We start from the raw sequence: 16453 nt of genomic DNA, 5'->3' as shown, positions 1-16453 counted from the left end.
TTTATATTTTGCTAATGGCTAATGATGTTGAGCAACTTTTCATGTGCTCATATGCCACCTCTATGTCCTCTTCAGTGACATGTCTCTTCCCTTCTTTGGGCCATTTTCTATTTTTGTTTTCCCCCTACTGAAGAAAAATCAATTTACGTAACTTAGTCAGTGACCTTTTTTTTTTTTTTAATTTCAACTTTTATTTTAAATTCAGGGAATACTGAATTTGCTTAGGACAATGGCCTACAGCTGCATCCGTGTTGTTGCAAAGGACATGATTTGGTTCTTTTTTGTGGCTGCGGAGTATTTCGATGGTGTATATGTCCCACATTTTCTTTATCCAATCCACTATTGATGGGCACCTAGGTTGAGTTCATGTCTTTGCTATTGTGAATTGTGCTGTGATAAACATACAAGTGCATGTGTCTTTTTGGTAGAACGATTTGTTTTATTTTGGGTATATACCCAGTAACAGGACAGCTGGGTCAAATGGCAGTTCTGTTTTCAGTTCTTTGAGAAATCTTTAAACTACTTTCCACAGTGGCTTAACTAATTCACATTCCCTCCAACAGTGTATACATGTTCCTTTCCTCTGCGGCCTTGCCAGCATCTGTTGTTTTTTGACTTTTTAATAATAGTTTGGCTCATTTTCCAAGTGAATTGTTTGTTCTTTACTGCTGAGTATTGACAGATTATATACATTCTAGATGACATTCCTTTTTTTGGACATATGGTGTGCAAACCTTTTCTCCTACTCTGCAGTTTGTCTTTTTTATCCTCTTCACAGGTTCTTTCCATAGCAAAAATGTTTAATTTTTTATAAAGTCTAATTTATCAACTTTTCCTTTTATGGTTCATGCTTTTGTTGTAACCTCGTAACTCTTTGCCTAGTGATGCCAAAGATTTTCTCCCATTTTAAAAAATATTATGTTTTACAATTTATATTTAAGTCCATCATCCATTTTAAGTTAACTTTTGTATAAAGTGTGAGCCTTTGGTAGCTATTCATTGTTTTGCCTGTGGGTGCCCAGGTGCTCCTGCATCATTTGTTGAAAAGTTGACCTTCCTCCACTCGCTTCTGTACCTTTGTCAAAAAAATCAGCTTGGCTTATCTGTGTAGGCCTGTTTCTGAGTTCTCTACCCTGTTTCATGAACCTAAGTGTCTGTTCCTCCATCCACACCACAGTCTCGATGACTGTAGCTACTAAGTCTTGAAATTAGGTAACCTTATTCCTTCCACTTAATTCTTTCTCAAAATTGTTTAGGCTATTCTGGTTCCTTAGCCTTTCCACATACATTTCAGAATTATGTTGTCTGTATCTACAAAAAATCTTGCTGAGATTTTGACAAGAATTGTGGTAAAACTGTCTGTCAATCTGGAAAGAAGTGACAGCTGTACTAGGTTGCGTTTTCCATCCGTGAAAAACAGTATGTCTCCCCACTTATTAGATATTCTGTGGTTTCCTTCATCAGCACTGTGCAGTTTTCAGCACACAAGTCTTGTGCATGGTTTGTTAGGTTTACATCTAACCATTTAATTTTTTGAGCTATTACAAGTGGCATATATATATATACACACATGTATACATACACGCTCATATGCCACCTCTATGTCCTCTTCATAAACATTTGTATATGTGTATATATACATAAGTATATATGTATGTATATATACACATACGTATATATGTATATATACGTAAGTATACACATGCACACACATACACACATGTATACATACGTATGTGCACACATACACACGTATATATACGCATACATATGAGCATACACATGCATATACACGCACACGCATGCACACACGTGTATGCATGTGCATGCATGCACACATGTAGACATGCAAACGTGCATATATACACATATACATACGTATACTCATGTGCATATATACACACATATACATATGTGCATATATACATATATACACACATATACATATGTGCATATATACATATATACATACACATGTGTGCTCTCGTGTGTGTGTGTGTGTGTATATATATATATTTTTTTAAGACCGAGTGTAGCTCATTGCCAGGCTGGAATGCAGTGGTGCAATCATCGCTCACTGCAACCTCCACCTCCCGGGTTCAAGTGATTCTCATGCCTCAGCCTCCCAAACAGCTGGGATTATAGGCATGCACCGTCACGCCCAGCTAATTTTTGTATTTTCAGTAGAGACGGAGTTTCACCACGTTGGCCAGGATGGTCTAGATCTCTTGACCTCGTGATCTGCCCACCTCTGCCTCCTAAAGTGCTGGGATTACAGGTCTGAGCTACCCCACCGGGTCGTGACTTATATTTTTAATGTCAGCTTCTACACAGGTGCATTGCTAGCATACTGAAATATAATTGGTTTTTGTGTGCTGAACTAGACTCCTGCAAACTGGCTGAATTTGTTCTAGCAGTTTCATTTTTTGTTGTTGTTTTGTTGTTCCCTAGGATTTTCTTTTCTTTTTTTTGAGACAGAGTCTTGCACTGTTGCCCAGGCTGGAATGCTGTGGTGCAATCTCGGCTCACTGCAAGCTCCGCTTCTTCCCTGGGATTTTCTATTTGGACAATCATGTCACCAGCAAACTCAAGATTCCCTGGGGCTTTCTACGTAGATGATCATGTCAACAGCAAAAAGGGACAGTTTTATTTCTTTCCTCTCATCTGTTGTCTTTAATTTCCTTTTCTTGTATTATGTCTCTGTAGAACTTCCAGAACTATGTTGTAAAAGAGTGCTGTCAGCTGTGGGCCTTTTTAGATGCTTTTTATAAGGTTGAAGGAGTTCCTGTCTTCTATTTTGCTGGAAGTTTTGAGTCATGAATGATGTGAATTTTGCCAAACTCTTTTTATTGTTTTTTTTTTTTTTTGGATTGACTGATATAATTGTGAGCTTTTTCTTTAGCCTGTTAGTATAGTGTATTACATGAATGAATTTTCAAACACTAAACCAGACTTGCATCTCAGAATACATCCCACTTGGCTACCGTGTCATTCTTTTTACATATTATTGTGTTCTATTTGTTTATGTTTTGTTAAGGAGTTTTGTGTCTGAATCTGTGAAGGATATTGGTCTGTAGTTTTCCTTTTTTGCTCTTTTTGTCTGGTTTTAGTATCAGGGTAATACTAGCATCACAAAATGAATTAGGACATGTGCCCCCCTCTTCTGTTTTCTGGAAGGTATTGTGTAAAATTAGCGTTAATTCTTCTTTACATGTTTGGTAGAACTATCCAGTGAAAAGTGAAGATTTCTTTTTTGGGAGATTATAAATTACTAGCTCAATTTCCTTATAGTTATAGGGCATTCAAGTAGTCTATTTCATATTGGGTGAGTTGTGATAGTTTGTGCTTATTGAGGAACTGGTCAATTTCACCTAAGTTATAAAATGCATGCATGTAGAGTAGTGTGTGTATTCCTTCATTATTCTTTTGGTGTCTGCAGGGTCTTTAGTGATGGTGCCTGTTTCCTTCCTAATGATAGTAATCTATGTCTTACATTTTTTTGTTAGTCTTGTTAGAGGTTTGTCAAATTTATTCATCTTTTCAAAGAACCAGCTCTTTCATTTCTTTATTACTTATCTGTATCTTTTTTTAAATTTCTGCTTAGATTTTTAATATCTCCTTCCTCCTGCTTGTCTTGGGTTTACTTTGTTCTCCTTTTTCTAGGTTATAGAGGTAACAGCATAAACTATTCATTTCAGAATTTTCTTCTTTCCCAAGAAAATGTGTAAGAAAATTTCTGATAAGTTTCCCTCTCAGTGCTGCTGTATTAAAGCAGTGGATAATTATCCTCATTTTCATTCAGTTCAGTATGTTTTTGGATTTCCCTCGAGACCTCCTCTTTGACGCATAGATTATTTGTAAGTGTGCTTTTTAGTTTCCAAGTGCTGAAGATGTTCCTGTTGTTCTTCTGTTACTGATTTCCAGTGAGTCCATTGTGGTTAGAGAACATGCTCTGCATGGTTCAGTTACTTTCAGTCCTCTGAAGATTGTTTCCTGGCCCATAAATACCACAAATAAGGCCTACCGGGTCCCTCGGCCCTGAGGTCCAGGGCTAGCTGACCTTCTCCCCATCTTTCAGAGCTTTCTCACATTTGTCTTATACTTACTCTCCAAGGTTTTAAGTTGTACTTAGCAAGAGAAATAGAGAAAAGTATGTGTAATTCACCCTCCAGGAAGGGAAGCCTCTCCTTAATGGTATTTTAAAGCAAATACTGTCATTCATATGCACATCAGTCTCTAGGCCTAAATGATACACAGTTAAGCATCACTGCAGGTACCAAAAGCTTACTACTTCAAAACTGCACAGTGGCTGTGAATGGCAGGTACTATGGTCTGCATTTTTAGATAAGGAGGTGGAGGTGCCTGGAGGTTACCTAAATGTACGAATTACATGGTTATTACATGACTCTGAGACTTTCCATGTGCTTTTTCAGTTGTGATGCTAGGTCACATCCAGGTTAGACAAGACAAAGTGAAACATTAGCCCTGTATAATCTGCCCATGGCTGTGCAATCGGCTGACAGAGCTGAAACTCTGACTTTGCCACTTACTAGCTACTCAACTTCTTCATGTCAATTTCCTTGCCTGTAAAATGGGGGTAACAGTAACAGTGACCCATAGAATGCGACAGCGAAATGGAAGGAAACCATTCTGTAAAGATCAGGAGACACATTCTGTACCAGCGAGCTACCTCTGTTATTACTGTGCCCTCGGAGGAGTCTCACAACTCCACTTGACTTTGCAGAGCAGGTGGGGCCTCCAGGCAAGGGCACTGGCTCACCACGCTGTCTGATGAAAGCGTCCGCTAAGTCAGCATTGTGTTGTCTTTGTGCTCCTTGTGGGTTAATGTGAAGCTGACCCTCCCTGGGGACTGCTGAAATAAAACTCTAGAAGGCTCACATGAACATTCTTTTCATGTCTCCTTTTTATATTTAAAGGCAAAGGCCTGACTTCTTCCATGTGAATATTTATATGCAGATAGTACTCAGGACAAGTTGGAGCCACCGGAATCTAACATGCTGGTGTGCAGACCCATCGTCATCCATACGTGGTGTAATGCTCATTCACACATAGGACACAGAGCCCACCTCCAGGCTGGGACAACTGGGCCATCATAAGACAGCAAGGCCGCTGGGTATCCTACGCTGAGCACTCAGGCTTCCTGCAGCCTCCTAGACCCTTCTGGAGTTTAGACGGGGCTCAACATTCTCGATGCTCCATACAGTGATCTTAGAGGCCTCCCTCAGGAGCTGTTAATGAGTGTGCAGGCTGTTTCTAGTATTTTCTTTCCTCAGGCTTATTACCCGCCTTCCACTGCTTGTCATCTACCTATTTCAAATGAACTCAGCTTTGGAGTTGCAGGAGAAGACAGGATTCCAGGCCAGAGGGCTAGATGCCACGCCAAACCCACTGAACACCTTCGAGCTAGGAGCCAAGTACAGTCACCTCCATGAGGAGAAGGGGCTACATGGGGTAGAAGGGACATCCCTCTCTCTGCATCTGTTGAAGTGATAAAAAATATAGAACAGACGCATGGCTACCTGTGTGCGAGTCCATCATGCTAATGCATATTGGAACATACACACTTCTCATGTAATGCTCATATAATGTGTACCTTAAAATGCAGCTTATTTTAAATTTCAGTCGCACTTATTGAGAAATACGGGCAGTTTAACTGCTATATGCTACATATGAAGAGAGCCATTTATGGTCCTGTAACCATAAAGGGAATTTTAGGAGAAGGATGTCTTTCTATTATATCGTCCACAGGCTTGGTTTACTCTGGAGAAAGGGACAGAAAGGGAGAATGGAGCTAGCTGTCATTATTATAGTACTCCTGGGTAAGGGGCAGATGAAAACACAAGTTAATGAAAGCCTCTCACTCTCAGATAACGTGCCTAATAACTATCAGCAGCGTCCTTCACCAGGGCAGAAAAGCAGCAGCGTAATGAATGAAACTCCCAGAGAAGAGTGATTTTGAAATGTGCACGAGCTTTTGGTTTGCATTCTCTCTCCACCTGCCCGAGCTCGGCCTTGTCCTGGACTCTTAGGCAAGTTCTCAAGACCACCCAGAAATGTGCAGTAACTTGCCCTAAACACCGCCTGCTAACACTCCTTCGCCTGAGTCAGCTGTGCAGACAGATGGACGTGATCAAACCATGGACAGAGCCCCTGAGCTCCTGCAGGGATCCAGGGACAGTGATTAGGCATCCAATAATAACAGACAGGAGGGGCCACAAGGCACACATGAGAAGGCAGCTGGGGTGGCAGAGCTAGGGGTACCCGTGTGGCACGATTTCCATAGAGAACGTAAAGTGTGGGGTGGGCATTCTAGTTTCTTCAAAAGCACCAATGCTAAGCTGCTGACAGGCACCACTCACGGTCCCATCAACTGTGTATGAAGGGGCTGAACAGGAGGGTTCCCCACAGGATGCCAGGCAGCGACGCAAGGCCAGGTTGCCACCACACAGTGGATTTCACGGCCACATTCCTGCATCTTCCCCAGCAAGATCTGTCCTCACCCAAGGCTTCTGAGATATGACACAAACGGAAATATTTCTGCATAAGAGTTCTTCTCTGTAAAAACGGTGACCCTGCGATGCGGCACCTGAGCTGCCGCGCTCCTGGGACTTGCGGGTGGATTTCTTACCACGTCCTCCTTTGTGCTGACTGGCCGGGCTGCTCAGTGTGGGCTCAGGTGGGCTGAATGGAGGATAGCGCGGGGCTGTTTTCACTGGAAAAGAAAGCAGAGCAAGGGGCTGTTGTCACCCTCCTTCGGCATGGAGCAGCATGCAGCTGGTGTTACTTCGTTCTTACCGTATGGTGTCTCTGGAGACACAGGAAATGCTGGAGTTGAACACATGGACTCTTTGCTACTTAAAATTCTGCCATCAATCATATCGAGGTCTGGGGGATAGCCAGGGGTCATGGTCTGAAATTGGCACAGGGAGCAGAATGTGAGAACAGGGAGTCAAGTGAAGGCCCCTCCAAACAGTTGTGGCTCCCCCAGGCTGGCCCACTGAGCAAACCCCTCCTCTGACAGTAGGACAAGGAGGCTGAGGACTGAATCCACGGCACAAAACCAGCCCGCCTCTCCTAGCCACGGAAAACTGGAGAACACTTTCATGTTCAACAGTAAAGGAAATGGAAGGTATCTTATGGTTCATCCTTCTAATACAATATACAGCTAATAAGTGAAGTAGACAGAGTTTGTAGTGGTACAGGTAAATGAGTGTCTCAATATTAAGCAAAAAAGCTGGATAAAACTGTCCTTAGCCATGGCATTAATATAATCACAGATGCATAAAAACACATAGTATTTTAAATACACAGCATAGAAAAAAGGCCGGGTGGAAATATTCTAAATATTAACAGTGGTTTCATTTGTGAGTCAAGACTATGTATAACTTTTTTTTCTAGTTTATTCTGTAGTTTCCAATCCTGCCAACTTGAAAAGAAATCCTACCCATCTCTAAAAAGATTAAACGTTTTGGATACACCGACCTGCTTTACTTCCATTCTGACTAGAAGCCTTACCTAGGCCTCTTGGAAGAGCATGCAGCTCTCGTCTGTGGCCCTCACCTGTGGATCACCTCCTAGGAAGGTCTCGGAGGGAGGACTGAGGGCCCTGTGTGATGATCCTGAAGGAAGGCTGTGTGTGCCACTGGCTGTTGCTGTCGGACTATGGAGAACAGCTAAGGACAGACCTATAAGAGCCCTACCTTGAACCCACACAACCCACCCACAGGCTGTGCTCCTCGTGCCCATTCTACAGATTAGAACATAGAGGCTCGGATGCCCTGAGTGAGGTGGCCCCACCAGCATAGCTATCTCTGGGGTGCATTACCCAGGCCAGCTGACCGCACACTGTGCTCTCCCAGCCATACCGCCTGCCAGGTACAGAGGAACCACGACTACATTTGTGGAACCAGGATGGAAGGTGGGTGCGGAGAGTAGCATAGACTGTATTCAGGGACAAGGCCTGGTCATTGCCCATTCACCCGGGGTTCCAGGACAAGAAAGGGAGTGGAATGGGCCCAGAAACTGGGACCTGGCCGTGGCACATACCTCTTTGACGTCTGCTGGTGAGGGGAATGGTGGCAGGTTCGGGGCATGGTCCACACCAGCCTTTCCCCATGCACATTTGGAGAAGGGTAGCTGCCCCCCAGTGTCGTTGTCATACTGCCCCAGGCTCAGCTTCCTGAGTCTCCCGCCCAGGGGCTGTTCAGGCGAGGAGCCTGTCAAAAGAGAGACAAGCGGGCTGCAGGGCACTTCCTCAAGGCGCAGTGAGGCGCCCCTTCCTTAAATCTCGTCTGCTGCTTCTCAAAGGTGCTGTATGCTGGTCACCATTGCTCCAGGAAGATGCTGTGGTTGCTGCAGGCAGATGATGGGAAACCTAAGGCATTCTCAGACTCTCAGGGATGAACAAGACCACAGCCTTGGAAACGTGCAGCTTCCCCAGTCCAGCATGCTCCTTCCAGAACAGGCTGCTTGGGGACAGGACCAAGCACCCGGACTCACTCGCAGTGCTGGGAAAGGACAGTGCCCTGATGGAATGCTGGGTGGGACTGACGAAGACCCAGCTGGGAAGGAGGCCCCTGCATGCCACCCCTGGTGTCCTGTCAGGACCAGAGTGCCCTGAGGACCACATATCTGCGGTGACCTTGGGCAGAGCATGGCCCGACTATGATAATTTGAATCTTAGCAATGGGAAATTCTGGAGGGGAAAAAATCCTGTTATTTCAAGCATCAACAATAAACATTCGCCATCTTAACTGTCCTTGCCAGAAACACCACAGGCGGTTATTAATGACACAGATCCCCGGGGTCCCTACTCTTGACCAAATTCTGTTCTCTTTGTGTTGGGGGAAAAATGGCGGTCGGGCTAGGATCTAATTTTCTAAAGCCTCTTCCCAGGGATTCTTACGATTTGCCACTTAGGAAAAAATCTGCTGCCGGCTATTAAAAGAAGAATGTTTCTATTGATGACGTAGTCTGAAAATTCAAACCCAACAGCACTGTCCCCTACAGTTTAGATTTAAACTATAAATACACGCTCCCTGTAAGTGCAGAGTTCAGAGTAGCATTTCACTGAAAGATGGAGTTTAATGCACCAACATGTATGCCCCACATAAGGCTCCTCTCAGAATGACTTTGTTCCAAATTGGTTGATGGCCGCCCTCCAAAGTGAAATACATCATGATAGTGATATACAGTCATGCTAAGCCCATGATATGCCACTGACACCTCTCTCTCTCTCCTCCTACATCCAGAAACTTCAGAAGTTCACATGAATGCAAAGGTTGGCATGATAAAGAGAAGGTCCCACAGAGAGGGACAGGACGTCAACCCACCATGCCTGCCTGAGAGGTGCAGCAGGACTGCTGTAAGCGTTCTTGTTTCTGTCTGCAGCATGGGGGGCTCCACTGCCCGACCCTACCAGCCACTAGGTGCCACTCAGGTGAGGGTTGAGGAGGCTCCTGGGCTGAGCCAGGCTGGATACCACCCTCCCTGTCCCATGGGACGTCTGCTCAGCACCACACAACAGCGACCAAGCAAGTGAGATCCAAACCCAGGTCCTTGCAAGCATCCTTCCACCTCTTCCTTCCATCCTCTCTTCAGTTCCCAGCAGCTTCCTCCACAGATCCAGGGAAAGGAGGAGGAAGAAGTGTGCATTAGGACCTGGGATTTGGAGTCTCACGTGTATCCCTCACTAGCTGCAGGACATCCTCAGCCCCCATTTCTTTATGGGTAAAATGAGCATAATGCTTGCTCTCTTTTCCCTCCCACAAGGGGGGGATTAAATGAAATGAAATGGCATATCTGAGAGTCCCTCACTACAGCACCCTCATCCTCACGGTGCAGTGGTCCTTGTCCTCGCACTCACCACCCTAAACAGGATGCAAGTGCTGCAGGTCAGGGAGGAGACCACCCTCACCCCAGTGCTCTTCAACACACACATGCATTTGCAGCCATTCCAAGAATGAGTTTAAAGAGGGCTAGGGGAGGTATGAGGTCACAAAGTCGGGCTGGCTCCACGCACCACCTGGTACTCAGCTCAGATGTGGAGTTTGTTCCTGAAGCAGTCAAGATGGCAGGCGATAGCCCTGGGTGTTAGTGATGGAAACGAAGTGCCATGGCCACAGGCAAGTGACTGAGAGCCTGGTCCCCTCCCTGGAAAAAGGAGCGATGCCACTGGCCTCAAGGGAAATCATTTCAGAGTGGAGGACCTATCTGTGGAGAGTGCCGGGAGCTCCGCTGCCCTGTACTGACATTACAGTCCACTCACAGCCTAGAACTTCAGAGGTCACTTCCAGAGAGGTAGTTTTCCAAGGGGAGGGAATACTACTTCTGTTCAACATGCAAGATACTATGTGGTGTCTTATCAAAAATGACATGGCAATATCATCCCAACATGCAGTATTGCATGAATCACACAGAGAAAATGGCTATGCAAATCACCCTGATTTGAGCTTGTACATTGTATACATTTATCAAAATATCACACTGTACCCCATAAATACGTACAATGATTACGTCTCAACTAAAAACAGTAATAATAAAGAAAAAATGGACAGTGTGGTCAAGTGTTCTCTTTGATCTGGAGATGGCGCCTGGGAAGCACATGTTAATGCACTCCAGCCTCAGGCCTGAGGTTGGAAACTCACTGGCTTCAGAAACTGAGGTCCCATTAGGGTTAGCTGACAACAGCCAGCACAGCCTTGCAGCTGCACTCGAAGGCGCATCCAGGTCGTAACAGGGTTTGAAAAGGAATTTTCAGGATTAAAACATAAGTCTCAGTGCAGGAGGCTTACACTTCTAACCTTTCAACTTGGAGGTTTCCTTCAACACATCTCCTTCAGAGCAGCTAGGGAATACGATCTGTGCGTGAGCTGACACAGAGCCAACAGCGGGCTCCGTCCTGGGCCTCCCCCGCCAGAGGAGGCTCTGGAACACAGGCGTTCTGTGAGCTGGCCCTAGAAATGTCCCTGCCGAACACATGGATTTGAAACTGCTCCTCAATTCTCCCTCTCCCCAAAGAATTACAATGAAAAACAGAATGTTCTTCATTCAAAAAAAAAGTCTCAAAAAAGTCAATCTTCATTCAAAAAAAGTCTCAAAAAAAATGTTCTTACTATCCCACCTCCAGTGCTTGTGCTAAAATCTGTGTGGCACCATGTCTGGTGAAGCAGAGCTACAAGCTTCTCCCTCTGGATGGATCAGTACTTCTCAGTATCCTGCCACTGGGACCACCAGGACAGCGACGGACGGCGACTGTGGGTCTGAGGCCAGAAAGAGGCTCTGCAAGCGCAGGTAGAATGGGGGAATCAAGGCACCTGCAAAAGCGCCACCAGGCCCCGGATTCCAGGATGTGGCCTGCACAGAAAGTGTGGCTTCAGCCCTGCAGGGTCCTGCTTTCCATTTCCAAAGGGAAAAAGACACAGGCACACAAGGTCAGCAAGGCCCTGGCCTCTGCAGGGTGCGGAGACCCTTCCTCTCGGACTGCAAACCTTGGAAATGAGAACTTTGAAATGGCACAAAAAAATAGGACAAAATGAGACAGGGTTTAAGATATTGAAACACCCCTGTGTGCTAGGATGCACCCACATCTGCCCAGGAGGTAGTTACAAAAGAAAGAAAAACAGGAAACCAACATTTACCCAGCAACAGTGACAGTCTAAGCCCAGGCAGGTGCTCTCATAGAGAAAAGCCCATAATCACTCCATTAAGGCGGCCTACAAGGAGAATGGAGGCTCAGGTCCGAGTACTCATCCTATACCACACAGCAAGTCAGCAGAGAGCAATGATCTGTCACCACATGTATCTTACTTTAAAACCCACAACTGTCAACTCTATTCCTCTGTGGTCACTCTTCCTTACCCACTGGTGCCTTTCCTTCCCTTCCATCCCTGCCCACCTCAAAAAGCCCACAAATGGCAGATAGGGGCCCCATGGGCCCTGGGAGGCACTGCCCACTTCCACTGCCTGTGGTGACAGAGGGGCCCCTGGGATCAAGATGGCCACACTGCTGAGGAAGGGGCACTCTTCCTCCTGGACATGTACTGATGGGGCAGCCAACAAAGGCTTCATAAGTTCTTCTGTCTCTCATGTGAATTTCAGATTTAACAATGGTTTATGCTTCCCAGTCTTAGGAAATCTGCCAAGTGTCTAAGTTAAATACATGGGGTCTGGTAGAGAACCTGGTGAGTGTACATTTCCAAAGGGTCTGAGTGCACAGCAGTCTAGAGAAAAAGAAGGAGGGACAGTTTTAAAGTTCTTCCCATCTGAGAGTCCTTGGTTACGGGGAAGGTCAGAGAAGAAGAGAGAGAGCAGCTTGCTCACGGCATTGCTACTGGGCTAGAGGGAGCTGCCATCGAATCCACGTCCTGCGGCCAGCAGTAGATGCTCACTCAGAGGCCAGCCCGGGGCCACCTGGCAGGGGTAGACTCTGCCTCTCTGCTCACAGGAGACGAGTCCTCAAAGCCATCTCCAGAATGAAACGAGAATGACACAAAACTGGCTTAGGGGATCCTACAGATAACACAGCAAAGGCTGGGGCTTGGCACACAGTTGCAGGCAGTAAGTGTTATAATGGGCCACACTCAAAATGGACTGTTTATGTTGTCATTAAAAGTCAAGTTTTATGGAACTCGAAGTGGGCAAACACGCTAAAACATTAAGTGACAAAAAACAGCGGGCAAAGATGCGTGTGTAGTGTGGTTTCATTTTTATTTTAAAAAACTAAGAAAATGTCCCCAAATGCTCATAAGAGCTTCTCTCTGAGTTGTGTAATTCTAGGCATTATTCATACTTTTTCGTAAATGTTTCTATCTTTCAATGTTTTCGCTAATAATGTGCATTACTTTTTAAAATTAGGGAAACAATACAGAGATTACCTTCGAGAGGAACAAAGCTTCTTTTATTTTGTAGTACTCTGTGTGGCTGTACTGAATCTCCCCAAATCCCTTTCGAATTTTGCATTAGTATTAGTTCCTGTATTCTCCCAAACTCATGTGTTTGACCCTTACACTTTTCCTTCTCTCTGCCAAGTCTCCCGTGTCTGATAGCCATATAAAAATTCACATGGGAGGTGGTTTTCCAGACCAATATGCTCAGAGGAGATGTGTAAGTGACATTCACATTTATAGGGAGCAGGGCTTATGCTTCCCAGAGGTTACAATGCAAGGCGTCCTGCAGCAGGGGTCTCTCTCTCCCTTCTTTAATTATTCGACAAAGGGGATCTCTAGCTGCCTTCTTTAGGCAAGACAACTTGAACGTGAGACTCCACACTGGGTCCAAGGTAGATTCCCAGGAAGCCCAGCAGTGGAACAGAATCCAATCAAAGCCCAGGACGTTCCACCAGGTGCTGCCTCCCTTTAACCTGTGCACAAGGTCTAGGGCAGAGACGCGATGGCAGCCAGGCCATGGCACCTATGTCTGCTGTGTACCGCAAGAAAGAACCAAGGAAGGCCCTAGGGCACGGGTGCGACAGTGAGCAGGAACTAAGCTTGGAGTGGGATTCCAAAACGGCCCCGTCCATGAAGAATGGACCACGCTAGGAGTGTGCCCTGGAGGCTGGGGCGGGCACACACCCCGCACCTCTCTCACAGGCACACACCCACACACTCACATGCACAAACTCTCATGTGCTCCCAATCTCCGGCACTTTTTCATACCCATACACTTGCAGACACATGTATGAACACACTCACTCTCACATGTTCGTAACACTCATGCAGACTCATACATTCATGTATTTGCACACACACTCATACACCCATGTCACTCACATGCGCCTGCACACTTCACACTCCTATAGTCTCTCACACAGTCTTACACTCACACACACTTATACTAACATTCTCACCCACACTCACACCAGTCACAAGCAGACACTCATGCTCTCACACTTTCTCATATACTTACACTACACTCACTGGCACTCACACTCACGTGCAGTCTCTCACAGTGTGTTTCTCACGTCACACACATTATCACACTCACACTCAGTCTCATGGTCTTGTACACACACAGTCTCACACAGTCTCACATTCTCACACAGTCTCTTGTACTCACACTCACACAGTCTCACACCCTCACTCACACCCACCCTGTGCTCCGACACGGCCCCACGGCTGCACGTGCTGCTCACAAACGGGTGGTCCGTGATGGTGGAGGGTCAGGTTCTGCATTCTGAATACTGGCCCCACCTCACCACCCTGTATCTGCAAACTGCACACCTGTGTCAAACAAGCCCTTCTTCCCACCTGAGAGCTGCCTGTCAGGAAACCAGGGCGCTGACTGTTCCTGGAAACCCATCCTTTCCATCCTGGCCCCTTCTCCAGGACAAGACCACCCATCGGGATCTCCACTGTAGGGGAGTTGGTTCCTGGCTCATTTCCAGGGGTAGGTGCAGCCAAAGGCACCCTCTTCTCACTGACAGCTGCCCCTCTACTCAAAACCCCCAGCTCTTCATCCCATCCACTGTTCTGACTAGCCCGACCCCAGGGTCCACAGGTGACCCCATGGCAGTGGTGACTGGGGCTGGGTCTCAAGTGTACACACTGAGCCCACAGCCCATGTGCCACACCAAAGTTACAGCAGGGACTTCCAGAACCACTCTTTCCAAGTGGCTGCAGGTGAGGCAGAGGTGGGAGGAGCAAAGCACTTTTGCCTCACACTCTGATGTCTGGGTGACCTGTGAGAGGCCACAGCCCTGGGGACATTTCCTCAGGTGGTTCATTTGCTAGCTCTGGTATGCTGCCTACCAGGATCACTGCTCACCTTTCCAGAGAAGGTCTGCATAAACAGCAAGCTCCATACCTCTGCACTGCCAGCTCAGAGAGCTCTTGGATCCCTTTCTGTGGACAGAGGCAGGAGCAGCCAGCTGTCCCAGGTGGGGACAAGGATCAGGTCTTATTCAGCTCCAAAGTCTGTCCATGCTGAGACACCCTGAGGGTTCAGTACTTCTTTGCTAAGTCGGTGAGCTCTGAAGGGGTGAAGAGGTGAGGCGTGAATAGGTGAGCCCTGGGCCACCTGTTAGGAGCCCTGGCCCTGAGAGGTAAGGAGGTGAGGGGTGAACAGGTGAGCCCAGGCCACAGGTTAAGAGCCCGGGCCCTGAATCACTGACTTCTGAATTATACCCAAAGGAGGCCCTAGCACTTAGTAAAACTCTCCCTTCTTCCAAAGTGACTGATTTATAGTTTTCTTTAGTCGATATTCTTTCTGATGATAAAGCTAATGTATGTCATTGCAGAAGATTAGAAAAACATATAGAAACATATGGAAGCTCCCTGGAACCTGTGAAGAGCCACATACCTCAATGAAGACACACGTGACTTTTACATTTCTTTTTCCACACTGAGGCTTAATTCCTGAGCACTCCCCAAGGGAATCATTTAATTATTTGAGTCCATCAATTACTTCTTACACACTTCACATCAACGTGAAATGACCAGCACCTGAAACAGTCTCCTCCTGTCCCCTGGCCTCCCTCCTACCACAGCCCAGCACCCCTCCTCCTCCACCCTCCTCAGCTGCCCTGGTCTTGCTTGGGACCACGAGGGGCCCCCTCCTATGCCCATCCTATCCTTGAGCTTCTGGTAAAACTGCAGAGGCCAGCAGTGTAGCCTCAGGACTCACTCCGCAACCTGCGGCCCTTCCCACTCACACCTGCAGAAAGGAGAGGTAACAGCCTTCACCGAGAATATTACATTATGTGCATCAACAGGAAACAAACAAACAAAAACCACACATGAAAAACAAAAAAATTCCAAGGTACGGCAAAGAACTGGCTGTAATGCAATGAGACTGGGCAGTTTGAACAATGAAATCATGAACTGAATAATGATATTGTTAAGACTTATTCTCCGAACACTACCTACAAAACTGGCCATGCCTATATATTTTTCTGTTAAGAAGTCAAATCCAGGAAAAGAGAAGAAAAAGGAGACCTCATGGGAGCAGGAGAGAGCTGCCACCACACAGACGGCTGTCATCTCTGGGAGGAGCTGATAAGGGGACAAGAAGGACCTTGCCAGCACTGAGGAGCACCTGCGGAGCTCTGGGCGATCCGCCTTCCCACCCCTGGCTCCCCAAGGTACCCCTTCTCAGAAAAAGCGAAGAGAAAGGGAACAAAACCCAAGCTCCCACACAGGGCTGTTCACGGGCAAAGGGCAGCTCCCAAAGCCCTGGGGGGGGGGGGGGGGCACCTGTATCTGCCTGCACCCATGGCACCCACACCCTGCTCTCTCTGCTCTCTCACACCTGTGCCCACCCTGCTCCCAGCCTGAGGCCCAGGTGCTGGGGAAGAGCTGCTCTTACTTCCCTGCTGGTTCCCAGCCAGACAAAAAAAAAAAAAAAAAAAAAATCCTGCATCCTCTCCTTACAAAGGCCGTGAGTACTCAGTGCAGGAATCTCAGGCTCCTTGAGACCCCTGGTGAATCTAGACCCC

General features: G+C 46.6%; 1 protein-coding gene across 1 annotated transcript in view; it reads right to left on the bottom strand.

Annotated features, from left to right (window-relative positions):
- Positions 1 to 16453, bottom strand: part of TNS3 (tensin 3) — a 308400-nt gene that overhangs the window by 58092 nt on the left and 233855 nt on the right. The window contains exons 18-20 of the mRNA XM_025379057.1: positions 8068 to 8237; positions 6817 to 6931; positions 6650 to 6733 (exon numbers count right to left, since the gene is read on the bottom strand). Coding sequence (XP_025234842.1) covers positions 6650 to 6733; positions 6817 to 6931; positions 8068 to 8237 — 369 coding nt within the window. The remainder of the gene's footprint in view (positions 1 to 6649; positions 6734 to 6816; positions 6932 to 8067; positions 8238 to 16453) is intronic.

This window comes from Theropithecus gelada, chromosome 3 (genome assembly GCF_003255815.1).
Source record: "Theropithecus gelada isolate Dixy chromosome 3, Tgel_1.0, whole genome shotgun sequence".
In the NCBI taxonomy this organism is placed as follows: Eukaryota; Metazoa; Chordata; class Mammalia; order Primates; family Cercopithecidae; genus Theropithecus; species Theropithecus gelada.
The sequence above is the reverse complement of the archived record's forward strand: the minus strand, read 5'-3'. Positions and strand labels throughout refer to the sequence as shown.